This window comes from Trachemys scripta, chromosome 9 (genome assembly GCF_013100865.1).
Source record: "Trachemys scripta elegans isolate TJP31775 chromosome 9, CAS_Tse_1.0, whole genome shotgun sequence".
Lineage (NCBI taxonomy): Eukaryota > Metazoa > Chordata > Testudines > Emydidae > Trachemys > Trachemys scripta.
This window is the reverse complement of record NC_048306.1, coordinates 55,316,507-55,331,872: the sequence shown is the minus strand read 5'-3', so window position 1 is coordinate 55,331,872 and position 15,366 is coordinate 55,316,507. Positions and strand designations below refer to the sequence as shown.

The following is a 15,366-nucleotide window of genomic DNA, read 5'->3' as shown; positions in this document are numbered from 1 at the left end:
CCCTGCCCTGAGCCCCCTGCTGCACCCCACACCCCAACCCCCTGCCCTGAGCCCCCTGCTGCATCCCACACCCCTTCTGCACCCTGAGCCCCCTGCCTGCACCCCAATCCCCGGCTGCACCTCAACTCCCTGTCCTGAGCCCCCGCCACACCCCTCATGCACCCTCTGGGGGCAGGGAGCGGACGGAATTGGGGTGCAGGCAGGGGGCTCAGGGTGCAGAAGGGGTGTGGGATGCAGCAGGGGGCTCAGGGCAGGGGGTTGGGGTGTGGGGTGCAGCAGGGGGCTCAGGGCAGGGAGTTGGGGTGCAGGAGGGGTGTGGGATGCATCAGGGGGCTCAGGGCAGGGGGTTGAGATTCAGGCAGGGGGCTCAGGACAGGGAGTTGGGGTGCAGCAGGGGGTTGGGGTTCAGGCAGGGGGCTCAGGGCAGGGAGTTGGGGTGCAGCAGGGGGTTGGGTTGAAGGCAGTGGGCTCAGGGCAGGGGATAGGGGTGCAGAAGGGGTGTGGGATGCAGGCAGGGGGCTCAGGGCAGGGAGTTGGGGGACGGGGTGCAGGAGGGCTTTGGGCTCCAGGGTGGCAGCAGTGCACACCGGGGCCAGGGCAGGCTGCCGGCCCCGGCCCCACTCCATTCTGGGAAGTAGCTGGAACCATGTTCCTGCGGCCCCTGCGGGAGGGGGACGCAGAGCTCCTCATGCTGCTTGCCGCGCCTGCAGGTATCTCCCCCGAAGCTCCCATTGGCTGTGGTTCCCTGTTCCCGGTCAATGGGAGCTGCACAGGGGGGCGGTGCCTGGAAGCCAGGGCAACACACAGCCCTCTGCTTTTTCTCCCCCTCCTTCCTCCTCCACCCCTCCCACCCCCCCAGCCGCAGGGACGTGATGCCAGCTGCTTCAGGGAGCGGCACGGGGCTCGAGGGGGGCAATCCTGCCGCTGTAGTTTGCCCACCCCTGCCCTGGAGGTAGGCCGGGGGGGCAGGCGCGGGCCACTTGGCAGGCCGCAGGAAATAGCCCCACAGGTCGCGTGTTTGAGACCTCTGGGTTAGAAAAAGAGTTGGTCTGGGTGCAGGTGGGAGCCAAGGGACAGAGGAAATAATGCTTGGCCCTGCACAAGAATTGGCCCAGGTCGAGAGAGCGGAAACTCAGCAGGGTACAGTGGGGACACACACAGATCCTCAGGTGCAGCAGGATACAGCAGGGACCCAGACTGAATCCCAGGCACAGGAGAATAAAGTGAGGAACCAGACAGAGCCTTGGGGTCAGGAGAGTCCCATACTCAGCAGAGTACAGAGGGGACCCAAACGGAACCCTGGGTTCATCAGGATACTGTAAGGACCCAAACAGAATCCCAAACTCAGTGGGGTACTGTAGAGATCCTAACAGAGTCCTGAGCTCAGCAACATACACCAGGGACCCAGACAAAATCCCAAATTCAGTAGGGTACCGTGGGAACCCAGGCTGCACTACCTGTTGAACAAGCTAGCATGGGATCCCTCCAACACGGAGAAGCCCAAGAAGGGGGCTGGAGTAGGAAGCAGGATACCAGGGCGGGGAGAACCGGAATTGGACTCAGTATTCCAGCAGTAGTTACACCAATACTAAATAACCGGTAAAATAGCCTCTCTACTCATACTCGAGATTCCCCCATTTATGTATCCCAGGATTGCATTAGCTCCTTTGGCCACAGCATCACACTGGGAGCTCATGTTCAGCTGATTGTCCACCACAACCCCCAAATCTTTTTCAGAGTCACTGCTTCCCAGGATAGAATGCCACATCCTGTAAGTATGGCCTACATTCTTTGTTCTAGGTTTACATTTAGCTGTATTAAAACACATGTTGTTTGCTTGTGCCCAGTTTACCAAATGATCCAGATCGGTCTGAATCTGTGACCTGTTCTTTTCATTATTTACCACTCCCCTAGTTTTTGTGTCATCTGCAATCTTTATCAGTGATGATTTTGTTTGCTTCCAGTCATTGATAAAATGTTTTAAATGGTATAGGGCCAAGAACCGATCCCTGCAGGACCCCGCTGGAAGCAGACCTACTTGATGACAATTCACCATTTACGGTTACATTTTGAGACCTATCAGTCAGCCAGTTTTTAATCCATTAGTTTGTGTAGCAGGCTCGAGATTTGGTATGCTGACTGAGTATAAATCCAGTCTTCCGTATGTCTGCCTTTCCTTCATTGTGGGAGCCATTTGATTCATGTTCTTTTTGCTATGGGTTGGAATTACCACAGATCAGTGTGTGTTAGAGATTATTCACTTCTGATGGGTAATCCAATTCCATCCTGTCAGTTACAAATCTGGTCATAGTAGTGCATGCATTTGTGACCTTCCAGGTTTGACTGTTGCAACTCCTTATAGTGGGAATGAAGCCAAACTGACTAAATAAGCTTAAACTAATACAAAATGCAGCAGCCTATTTGTTGAGTAACACAGATGGCTATAAACATATTGCCTCTGCTCTGCCCTCTGCGTTGGCTCCCCATCACTTACAGAGCCAAATTCAATTTTTGTCATGGTATTCAGAATGATCCATCAGATTGTCCCAAATCTAAGAGATCATCTCTTCTTTCTTGACCATGACTTCCTACAACAGCTACATTCCACCAGAATTATGACCAACAGAAGACAGAACTTTCTTGAGAGTGGGACCCAAATTTTGTAACTCACTTTCAGAGACAGAAAAATGGTCACTAGCCTCACAGCTTTCAAAACTAAATGCAAAACCTATTTACTTGTGTTACCACAATATGTCTTCATGTAATCCTCACACACATGTGGAGGAGACAAGGGATGAGGCAGAAAACATATTCTAGTTTTCAAGCTACTTTTACCGGAAGGGAAAGAGAGAAAAATGTTTGGTAGTTGTAGTTTTTATTTAATTGGGAGGTCCTCAGTCACTACAGTGAAGAGGGAGCATATAGGTACCTAGATAGATTTTTCCTGCTTGGGTTTAGACCACTGTCACTCACGAGGTTCTGGACATATTAGTAGAACATTATGCCACATATTGTGTGCTGCATCCTTCTCCTTTTTGCTGATGGGGTTGTCGATGTTTCCTTTAAGGAAGGCAGGATGCCAGCTGCTTTAAAGCAGTAGTACTGCAACCCTTTCAGGAGCCTGATTTATCTTGCATACCCCCAAGTTTCACCTCACTTAAAAACTACTTGCTTACAAAATCAGACATAAAAATACAAAAGTGTCACAGCACACTGTTACTGAAAAACTGCTTACTTTCTCATTTTTTACCACATAATTATAAAATAAATTGATTGGAATATAAATATTGTACTTACATTCCAGTATGTAGTATACAGAGCAGTAAAAACAAGTCATTGTCTGAATGAAATTTTAATTTGTACTGACTTCTTTAGTGCTTTTTATGTAGCCTGTTGTAAAACCAGGCAAATATCTAGATTAATTGATGTACCCCCAGAAGATCTCTGCGTACCCCCCCAGGTACATGTACCCCTGGTTGAGAACCACTTCTTTAAAGGACTCACTCTTGGCCTCTGCTCAAAAAGTCATCTTTTCACATTGGGAATCTTGCTAAGCATTAACCCAAATTTAAACTTCCAATTTTGGTTACAAATATGAAAAAGGTTGTGATCATACAACTATGAGTATCTTGACCTTGTCAGTCAGGATTCCTATCTGGGTACAGCACAGAGACTGTATTTATTGTGCTGATCAATGCTCCTCACCTAATGTTGGATAAAGATTTTTGTGCCCAGACTGATATTTGATCTATCAGCTGCCTTCAACACTGTGGATGAGAGTAGTATGGGCAATTGCTTTTCTGCACCGAGAGCCCACATGTGAACTACCACAGAGTTCCGTGCTGTCACCTATCTTATTCAATGGGTGTGCAAGGTCATTAAGAAAGCCATTTAAGAGAGAGGTTTAATATGTTGATAATACATAATTGCTGTTCATCTTGCCCAGCGTAGTGTCCTCCTGGTGACTGGGCCAGACTAGTGAATGCATGAGAGCATCTCAAGATGAAGATCAAAGTATTTCATTTGCATTTGTGAAGCATTCTCAATTGTTTATTGAAACTCATTTCTGAGGTGATTCTTTAGCATTTAGTATCCACTTGGTAAGACTGTGTCTAGACTGTGTTAGGGCTCGTCTATACAAACAGTTCACAGCAAGCAGTGAGACTAGCCGCCATACTGTAACTGTCTGTGTGGACCCAGCTGCCATGCACTAAAGGTTTCTTAGTTCACACTGACCTCCTCCTGTTTCCCCCTCTTTTTCTTTGCCCTTTTTTTTTTTTTTTTTTTTTTTTTAGCTTTTGCCACTGAGTACAATAGATTGAAGTCCAGAGGTTTCCTTCACTTTTTCATTTTTAAAGTTTTCATGTTTCCTTTTGCTACGCTGTAACTTTTCAAAACTTCTCCAACTTCGGAAAAGTTACAAAGTTTTCCTTTTGTTGCTCTGTAACTTTCCAAACTTGAGGAAAATGTTATAGAGTGGAAAAAAGAAAAAAAAACAGAAAAATTAACAAAACTAAATCCTAGACATTATTTATTCTATTGCATTTTGCAGCCAAAAAAGGAAAGGGGAGAAATCTTTTTTTCACTTTTCTTTTTCAATTTGAAAAGTCAGGAAATAGTAGACAAATGTTAATTATAATCTTCAGTCTCTGTACTGAACTCATAAAGTATGTTATGGAAGCTAGGGCTGGAAAACAGTCAGTTATGTCAATATTTAAAAAGGGTAAACAGGATGACCGGAGTAACAAATGACTGGTTAGCCTGATATTAATCACAGGCAAAATCATGGAATGGCTGATACAGTACTCTATCAATAAATAGTTAAAGGTCAGAAACAAATTAATACCAATAAATATGATTTAATGGAAAACAGATGAAGCTGATATTGTTGTTGACAAGATTGCATGTTTGGCTGTTAAAGATAATCATACTGATATAATGTATTATGGCTTCTATAAGATTATACAAACTCACTATGGTCCGTATTCAAAGGATTAAAAAGTCCTTAACTCTTAGATCTCAAAAGTAATTGTAAATGGAGAACCACCATCATCCACAGGGATCTGTTCTCAGCCAAATACTATTTAATATTTTTATCAATGACCTGGAAGAAAATAAAAAGTCATTTAAAGACTGCAGATGATACAAAGATTGGTAGTAAATAATGTTGAAGTCAGGTCACTGATACAGAGTAATGTGGATCACTTGAGAAACTGAATGCAATCAGATAACACGCATTTTAATACATCTAAATACAAGAACATTCATCTGGGAACAAGAATGTAGGTCACAAAGAATAGGGGACTCCACCCTGGAAGCAGTGACTCTGAAAAGGTTTTAGGGGCCATTGTAGCTAGCCAACTGAACATGAGCTCCTAAAGTGATGCAGTGGCCAAAAGGGCTAACACGATACTTGGCTGTGTTAATAGAGAAATGCTGAGTAGGAGCAAGGAGGTGATGCTACCTTGGTATATGTCATTGATGAGACTACTATTGGAATACAGTGTCCAAATCTGGTATCCACACTTTAAAAAGTCTATTGAAAAATTGGAAAAGATTCAGATAATATTTCATAAATAATTTGTGGTCGTGGAGCTCACTCTACTTACCAAAGAGAATGTGAAGAAACACCTTGATCATAGACTACACAGGCAGAAGATACCTAACACTAGAAGGCTCTTTAGCAAAGTGTATCAAGATCCAGTGGCTGGAATATGTTGAGGAAGAGTCAACACGGCTTTTGTGAAGGGAAATCTTGCCTCACCAATGTAGTTACTTGAGAGTGTCAACAAGCATGTTTTTACTGTTTTACTTAGTTAGTCCTGAAAAATAAGTATTAAAAAAGGATAAAACTTGAACCCCACAGCTTAAGTGCACAACTCTTCTTCTAAATCTGTCAGTTCTTTGAGTGATTGCACATGTCCATTCCACTGTAGGTGTGTGCACACCTCATGCGCAGTTGTCAGAGATTTTTCCCTCAGCAGTACTGTCAGGGGGACATTCAAAAAAGGACAGGGGGGCTAGGCTCAGATGTTTGCTTATGGATTCTGCGCTTCACCCTCCCTCAGAACCTTCTGGCTCTGAATAGGTACAAAGCATGTCTGAGTCAGTCAGGAGTGCTCTGCTCACTGTAGCTGAGTCTTCAGGCAAGCCAGCTCACCGGTACTAAAGAAAAGACTTTGTAAGTCCTTGAAGGACTCAGTGTCAGGGCCTTCTAGGTCTGCAGGCAAGGCACCGGGTACTGCAAAGGACACTGAGGGGTACTCAAAGAAGAGGCACCGCCCGGCACATCCTCCTGCAAAGAAGGATTGCTGCCTTCGGCACCTTGGAAGGGCCTGTTGAGACTAATCCCGGTGCTGCAGGGTCAGAAGCCTTTGACAGTACCATCTACACACAAAGCATTTGAGACTGCTCATGAACTACAGAACTCTTGTCAGTAACAGTTTCACCTATGGGACAAGATTCCCACCCAGCCCAGGGAGTGGGCATGTTGGATCCTCCAGCCTGCGTCAGTACTGGTGGCTGCTACTGTGTCTTGGCGGATTCCATCCAGGGGAAAGCCTACAATGGTTTCACCATCGCCTGATTCACAACCGGTCTCCCGGTACTGTCACTGTCAGCTGCACCATTGGCCAGAGAAAGTGGACTTGTCATCCTCTTCACATTCTGAGGTTGGATCTCTTGCCTCCAGGAGCAACCCCAGAAGGGTGTCTACCCAAATGGTTCCAGATCTCAACCTAAGGATCAATGGCAGTGCACAGCTGGTTTCTACCACCATACCAGTGACGCTTCTGGAGTTCTTGGAGCTTCCCCCATGCTCTACAGCATCTAGTAGATACCATCCCTCTCTGCGGGTACCAGAATCATGCAAGGGGAATCAATTACTTGGGACTCTCCTGTGCAAGAATTGGACAAGGGCCACCTCAACAACCGCAGGCCTCTTCCTCTTTGTTGCAAGATGAGGCAGTATTTGCAGAGTCTGCGTTGTCCCCACCAGACAACTTCAGAGCATACAAGGACTTGTTAAAATGAATGGCTGCAGTTCTGGATATCTAGCCCAAGGCAGTGCAAGAAAATCACACAGATTGATGGACATTTTGACCTCTGCTGGACCCTCTAGGGTAGTTCCTATAAAGGAGGCCAACCCAGAGTCTAGAAAGGAGATATTATGTCCCTTCACAGAATTATGAACATTTTTACAATCACCCCCTTTCAGGTTCCCTTGTAGTGTTTGCCGTGAATGAAAAGAAGAAGCAGGGACATCAGGCCTGAACTCCAAAGAGGAAGGAACTCGACCTCTTTGGCAAGAAAATGTATTCCATGGGGAGGGTGAGACAGAGGGTGCTGGGTAAGGAATGCTTAGCCAGCCCCCTGCCACGCCAGCCCCAATTAAGGGGAGATTGGAGCTGGCTGAATAGGCCTGTGCCTGCCTGGCAACTAGCAACAGGTGCCAGCCTAATTAGACAGGGGCTATAAAAGGGCTGGGAGGAAGGAAGCTGGGGGAGGAGGGAGAGAAAGGGAGAGGGGCAGGTGGCTCTGGTCTGCTTGTAAAGCTGGCTGTGAAACAAACCTGTATATAGATAGTAAGGTGGTGGTGGGAAATGGCTACAAATAAAGTGCACTGGTGATTGCATCAACCTGAGGCGTCCCTGACTGGTTTGTGGGGGCAGCAGGGACAGAAGCAAGAGGGGTCCAGCTGCGCCTCGCTACACATGGGGGTTTGTCTGAGACTAAAAGTTAGGATGAGGGCGTGGCGGCCCGGAGATGGAAGTGATCCTGCAATGGCTGGCGAAGCAGCAATAGGAGATGCAAAAGGCGCTGCAAGCTTTCCAGCAATCCCATCAACTAGAGGGGCAGGCCTTACTTTCCTGGCAGGTAGAACAGCAGAAAAGCCTGCAGGACTTTATAAGGGAGCAAGCCAATGTGCAGCAGCAGCTCCTACAGAGACTGGTGCGTTCCACAATGGGGGGTTGGGTGAGTCCCCGGGCGTTGGGATTGAGACTGTGTAAAATGGGCCCCACCGATAACCCAGACACCTTCCTCTGCACCTTTGAGCAGTTAGCAATGGGCGCTGGATGGGATAGGGCAACCTGGGCCCAAGGGCTGGCTCCCTGTCTGGCCGGCAAAGCTCAAGCGGCCTATATGGCCTTGAGTTTATGGGGCGGTGAGGGTGGCCATCCTAGACCAGGTGGGACTATTGGTGGAAAAATACCTCCAGTAGTTTCGGTTGGATGTGGGGGTTGCAGCCCCGGACATTTTCCTGGAAGCTGATGGACGGGCCACTCGGCTGTGATCGGATACACAAACAGTGGGAGAAATTATGGATTGGTCCTAGAACAATTTTTACGGGGCCTCCCCGAGAAAGTGCGAGTCTGGGTCAGGCGACACCATCCGAACACAGTGGAGGCAGTGGTCAAATTAACCGAGGAATGTGTGGAAGCAGACTTTCCCCGGAAGAAGGGTCGGACATGCAGGGACCTGGAATGGGGGGAAAAAAACCAAGAAAACCCCACTAGGAAGGGCCCAGAGAGGACGAAGGAGGATACCAGAGGAGCCCCCAGTCACCCCGGACAACTCGTGTGCTGTCAGTGCTGACGACCGCGACATAAAAAGGGGGATTGCCCGGAAATGGAATGCAGCCTAGATAAGTTTTGCGGCTGGACGAACGTTGGAGGGCAGGGGAAGAGGCAAGGACTGGCCACCATTCTGGTGAGAGTGGGGAGGAAGCCCCAGAGGAGCTTGGTGGACAGGGCCTCAGCCTGCTCGCTCATCCAGAGGGGGCTGGTAAAGCCACACTGGTTTATCCCTGGGGCGAGGATGAAACTCGAGGACGTCCACAGAGATAGGAAGCACTGCCCAATGGCCTATGTGCCCCTGGAAGCCTGGGGCAGGTTTTGCTGGAAAAGGGTCAGGGTAGTGGAGGGGTTACCATACCCGGTGGTATTGGGCACGGACTGGGACCCCTTTCCACAAGGGAAAGGAGGAGGTGGGAGATGACCCACAGTAGGGAAAAAGAGAGGAACCCCGAGGAAGGGAGTGGAGCTCCCTACACTAACCAACCCAAGTAAGGGGGAGGACCAAGGTTCTCGGGGAGGAATGGAGAAGAACCATAGACAACAGAGCCCAAATCAGGAAGAAAAGGAAGTAGAGGAAAGGAGTCCAAAAGAGTGCCCCAAAATGCATCTCCCAGGCAAAGGGACCCCAGTCCCACTGGACAGGTTAGAAGAACCTGAGGCCCTGGGTGTCCTGGGGGAAATTTGGACTGACCCCAATCCCCTGCTGCAGGGAAAGGGGGAGAAGCAGGGAGTTCAAACCTGGGAGTGCAATTGGTGTGGACGACCTGTGGGTGGCAGCGGTGCTGTGGAGCCATCCACCCCCTACACAGTGTACAGTCTGCGGGTGGGGGATGAACAAATGCCGCAAAGACAACCCCGGGGATCGCCCAATGGGAAGCGAGACTCCCCCGAAGTGACCCCAGCGGTAGAGGGAGGAGAGGACAGGGGAGAACAAACCTAGCGGTTACCTAATGGGGGAGGTGTGTAACAGGGTGCTGGGTAAGGAGTGCTTAATCAGCCCCCTGCCATGCCAGCCCCAATTAAGGGGAGTAGATTGGAGCTGGCTGAATAGGCCTGTGCCTGTCTGGCAACCAGCAACAGCTGCCAGCCTAATTAGACAGGGGCTATAAAAAGGCTGGGGAGGGGGAGAAAGGGAGAGGCAGAATGGGGTGGGTGGCCCTGGTCTGCTGCTTGTAAAGCCTGGCTGTGAAACAAACCTGTATATAGATAGTAAGGTGGTGGTGGGAAATGGCTACAAATAAAGTGCACTGGTGATTGTACCAACCTGAAGCATCCCTGATTGGTTTGTAAGGTCATCGGGGCAGAAGGAAGAGGGGCACAGATTCGCCTCTCTACAGAGAAGTTCCCTTTGCTCCTCAATGGACACTTACTTTAGTCACAGATGCATCGGATCTAGTTTGGGGAGCTCACTTAGGCCCTCCTCAGACTCATGGGGTTTGGTTGTTCCAGGATCTCGCTCTCCATATAAATATCAAAGAACTCTGAGCAGTCCTTTTGGCTTCTATGGCATTCCTCCCACAGAGTCTGTCATTACTCACAGACAACACAACATATACATTTTATGTAAACAGGCAGCAGGGAAGCCCATTTGACAAAGTTATGTCAAGAGGCATTCTCATTTTGCAACTTTTGCATAGCCAGGTCCATCAGCCGCAAAGCAGCCTTCCTTCCGGGGGTTCAAAACACCCTGGTAAACCACCTGAGCAGATTGTTTGCAGTCCACTCCCTTCAGCCAGATGTGTCCAACACTATTTTCCAATGGTGGGGTACTCCCTGAGTAGACTTATTTGCAGTGAAAGAAAACAAGAAATGTCATCTTTTTTTGTGGGGGTAACATCTGACAATGACCCCAGGCTATTTTCCTCCTGAATTGGTCAAAAAGCCTGCTGTATGTCTTCCCTCCAGTTCTGTTCCTGCCAAAGGTCTTGTCCAAGATCAAACAAGATGGAGCTCACATCATACTAATAGCCCCAGCATGGCTTCACCAACATTCGTTTTAATCTCTACTAGCAATATCGGTCAAAGCCCCTATGCTGCTCCCAAGAGATGTGGACATGATCTCCCAGGACAACAATCACTTTCTCTATCCCAGTCTACAGGTCTACTTACCTTGCAAAATGGAAGAGATTCTCCATTCGGTCTATACAAAGAGACATCACCCAGCACAAGCTTGGATTCCTCATATCCTAGACTATGTCCTGTTCCTGAAACAACCGGGGCTTTTCAGTAGTCCGTCAAAATTCACTTGAATTGAAGACATCCTTTAAAAATTGGAGGTCAAATGCCAGTGAGGAAAATAGAAAGGAGTATAAATTCTGGCAAGTCAAGTGTAAAAATATAATTAGGCAATCCAAAAAGGAATTTGAAGGGCAACTACCAAAAGACCCAAAAACTAATGCAAAAAGTTTTTTTAAATAATCAGAGGCAGGAAGCCTGAATGTCAGCTTTCCACTCTCTAGTGAATAACAGATCAGTCTATTCTAACTGTTGTCCGTTAGATTTCTAAAGGGTTTAGACGGATTATACCCACAGGTTCACAGCCTTGTTCCATAGTGGAGTTTGAATTTCATTCTAACAAAGTTGATGGCGACTTGTTCCCTATTACATCTATCTATGAAAGTGGCTTTCTTGGTCTCAGTTACCTTGGCCAGGAGAGTAGGAGAGCTGTGTCAGAACCTTCCTACACAGTTTTCTTCAATGATAAAGTCTTCCTATGGCCTCACCTTAAGCTCCTGACTACGTGGATTTCTGGTTTTCACATTAATCAAGAAATTAATTTACCAACCTTTGTCCCAAAGCGTCATTCAAGTAGATGTGAAGAGAAACTGCATTCTCTTGATCTTAGAAGGGCTTTGGACTTTTATCTGGATCAGACTAAACCATTCAGATCAGCTTTGTAGTTATTCATGGCAATTTCAGACAGAATAAAGGGCCACTCAGTGTCTACTCAAAGAATCTCCTTCTGGATTACAGGCTGTATTCATCTATGCTATCATTTGGCGGGTACAGAACCTCCATCTAAAGCGGGGGCTCGTTCAACTAAATCAGAGGCAGCTTCTGCTGGCTTTCTGGCCCAGATGTCCATCCTGTACATTTGTAAGGAGGCAACCTGGTCTTCGATCCACACATTTACTTCCCGCTATGCCATCGCTCCTCAGTCTAAAGATGATGCCAGATATGAACTGGTGGTCCTACAATCCCTGTTCAAGTAGACGCCGAACCTACCTCCATCTCGAACTGTATGTCACCTAAAGTGGAATGGACATGTGCATCACTTTTGAAGAATTAAAAACAGATACCTTACTTTCCATAAATACTGTTGTTCAGGGAGTGTTGCACATGTCCATTCCACCATCCACCCTCCTTCCCCTCTCCATTGGAGTCTCTCCAGGAGGAAGGAACTGAGGAGGGTTGGGGGCAATGGGGCCCTTTATAACTACATGCACTGGCGCAAGGCAGGGGGCACTCATGCTGCCCTGACAGGTACTGCTGAGTGAAAACCCTGTGACAACTGTGCATGAGGTATGCACATACCTACAATGGAATGGACATATGCAACACACATCTTGAAGACCAACAGTTATGGAAAGGTAGGTAACCGTTTTTCCCATCACCCAAATCTATAATTCCATCAGATGTCCCCCAGATCCATCAGTTACCCACACACTTCCCAATGCACCATTTATTCCCAGTGAATCCTCCTTTCTCCAGTCCGTCAAACCTCTTTCTCTCTGGTCCCCAAGTCATTACTTCCTGTTCCTGGACTAGTACGTCTGCAGATTTTTCTACAAAGCAAGCTTGCCTTTCTAGCTCCCCTCTCTGCAGATTATTAGGACCTTGTGATGTTGTTGGACTTTATGCATGTTTATTGATGTTCAACAGAGTTTTCTTTTCATGTTGAATTATCCTGGTACCGAGTTCTAGATAAATACCATGTAGGTTTACTTTGTTGTCTTAAATTTTTGTTTGAAAACTTTTAAAATTCAAATCCAAATTTAAAATTCAAGGAATTGTAACTGGTATCTGTATTTTAAAAATATCTTGGGTGTGATGATAGTATATTCTTATTATTGTTTATTATCAGAGTGGTACCTAGACCCCTTTGCAAAGTGCCAGTTGTGCTAGGTGAAACACAGACAGTGCCTCTCCAGAGAGCTCCTTGTTTTTCTTTTCATTGCCTCTCCATTTTTGCTTGGAGAGCTGTAGGCTTGAATGTGTGTGAAATTATTTGTCACCTCTTTTATTTTGCTTGTCCTGGCAATCTATTATTAATAGATTGGGAATCCGGGCTTAATATATTATTAATAAATAGGGGGAAATACCAAAGAAAACCACCATAATAGCATTTAGCTTCAAAAACAGGAACTACACAAAAATTGGGAAGCTAATTTAAATGGAAATTAAAAGGAACACTCAAATGAGTGAAATGCCTGCAAGCTGCATGGAAATTATTTAAAAACACCACAATAGAGGTTCAAATTAAATATTGCAAATAAAAGAAAAAACAGTAAGAGGACCAGAAAAATTCCACCATCGTTAAGCAGGAGGAAAAGAGGTGTTTAGAGGCAAAAAGACATCCTTTAAAAATTGGAAGTCAAATGCCAGTGAGGAAAATAGAAAGGAGTATAAATTCTGGCAAGTCAAGTGTAAAAATATAATTAGGCAATCCAAAAAGGAATTTGAAGGGCAACTACCAAAAGACCCAAAAACTAATGCAAAAAGTTTTTTTAAATAATCAGAGGCAGGAAGCCTGAATGTTAGCAAACACTAGGAAAGGGATATTTAATAAAACAGAAAAATACCATAATGCAACTATATAGATCCATGGGACATCCACACCTGGAATACTTCATGCAGTTCTGGTCACCCCATCGCAAAAAAATTATATTATAATTGAAAAAAGTATAGAGAAGGGCAACAAAAATTAATAGGGGTGTGGAACAGCTTCCATATGAGGAGACATTAACAAGACTGGGACTGTTCATCTTAGAAAAGAGATGACTGAGGTGGGTATGATAAAGGGCTATAAAATCATGACTGGTGTGGAGAAAGTGAATAAGGAAATGTTATTTACTCCTTCACGTAACACAAGGACCCAGGGGTCACCCAATATAATTAATAGGTAGCAGGGTGTCCCTAAACCTCTCATTGCCAGAAGCAGGGACTTGATGACAGGGGATGGATCACTCACTAATTGCCCTGTTCCATTCATTCCCTCTGAAGTATGTGGCACCAGCCACTATCAGAAGACAGGATACTGATGGACCATTGGTCTGACCCAGTGTGGCCATTCTCATGATCTTATGTTTTTGTGCGCTAATATTTAAAGAATATTATCCCTTTTTAATGTTTATTCAGGAGGACTTGTTGGTATTGAGGAAAACTGTGAAATCCTTTCTGGCTGTCTGCCAGCAGTGCCTATCGAATGTCAACACTCCAGTCAAAGAACAGGTAAAGAATTACAGTCACATGTTCTTTACAAAAGTTTGATCATTTAAGCATAGCAAGAGTCAAGAAGAGGCTTTTATTAGATCAGTCTTGTGATGAAACAATCTTCTGCGTTATTCCTTTTAATAAACCGAACAAACTGTCCATAGAAATATATTCATACAGACTCTTTCTGAGCACAGCATAATGCATCTAGAGCCAAATTCATCCTGCACCATAGACTATGACTTTACATCAGGGATTAATTTGGCATGTAGTGTTTTAGTGGTGTATATATTTAACACTGTTTCACATTATGCTGCCCCAGTAATGCAACAAAATGCAATATCCCACTGGTACATGCTGTGACAGTTCTTCACTTCTGTGTCTGTGCCAATCTGAGAGTGGAGAACTCTGATACTTCTAAAGTTGCAAGCCATTGGCTCTAGTAAGACATGCTGCACGCTTCCCCAACAGGAGAACCAGTGTCTTCCATAGCAGTTCTTTTATTGCCAGTATGGTATAGGAATACCCTGGAGGACACTGAATCAGTGATCTCAGATGTTGTTTTGCAACAGTCTTTCTATTTACAAACAGCCATTTCTTCTTAAGGAAAACTCAATTTTTTTTCAAAATTGATATATCCAGTCAGTGTCTCTTCCTGTTAGCTCCTAACTCAAAAACTCATACTTGGGGAATTTTCTGGTTCTCATAATGTTCACTTCCTTGAGACTCAGGGCTTACTGCTTTTCTTTCCCTGTTTGCCAGGTTGGTTGAAATTCTGTGTGTGCGCATGCATTATGATTGTATGGGTAGGCAGCAGATTTTCATAGTTGAGTGTAATTGCCCATTACTATGTATTAGATATTGGAAGGGTCTCCTCTCAGAATTGGCCTATATATAGATAGATAGATAGATATAAGGGTTCATCAATATTTTGTGAAATCTCATCAAAAGACAATATAAAGTTTGCTTGACAAGATCTATGTTCTATAAAACTATATTGGTTTGCATTAATTTTGTTGCTATCCTTTAATATTTTCCTGAAGGCTTTCCCAGGAACTTGCCCAAGATCAATGTGAGGCTAACCATCCTATCATTACCTAGATTATCCCATTTACCCTTTTTAAATATTTGCACATTATCTCTTTTCCATTTCTCTGAAACTTTCCCAGTGTTCCAGGATTTGTTAAACAGCAACGGCTCTGAGATTTCCTTAGCCAATTCTTCTTAAACTTTTGGGTACAGCTATCCCATTCTGCAGATTTACAATGTTTAACTTTAGTAGCTGCTGTTTAACATTCTGCCTAGTTACTGTTGACATAAAACATGTTTCATTATCACTGTAGGATGTGAATGTCAT

General features: G+C 45.5%; 1 protein-coding gene across 5 annotated transcripts in view; it reads left to right on the top strand.

Annotated features, from left to right (window-relative positions):
- STAG1 (stromal antigen 1) overlaps positions 1-15,366 on the top strand; it is a 384,051-nt gene that overhangs the window by 282,573 nt on the left and 86,112 nt on the right. For all 5 annotated transcript variants that reach the window (XM_034781835.1, XM_034781837.1, XM_034781839.1 and 2 more), the window contains one exon: positions 13,935-14,027. In XM_034781835.1, the coding sequence (XP_034637726.1) occupies positions 13,935-14,027 (93 nt within the window). The remainder of the gene's footprint in view (positions 1-13,934; positions 14,028-15,366) is intronic.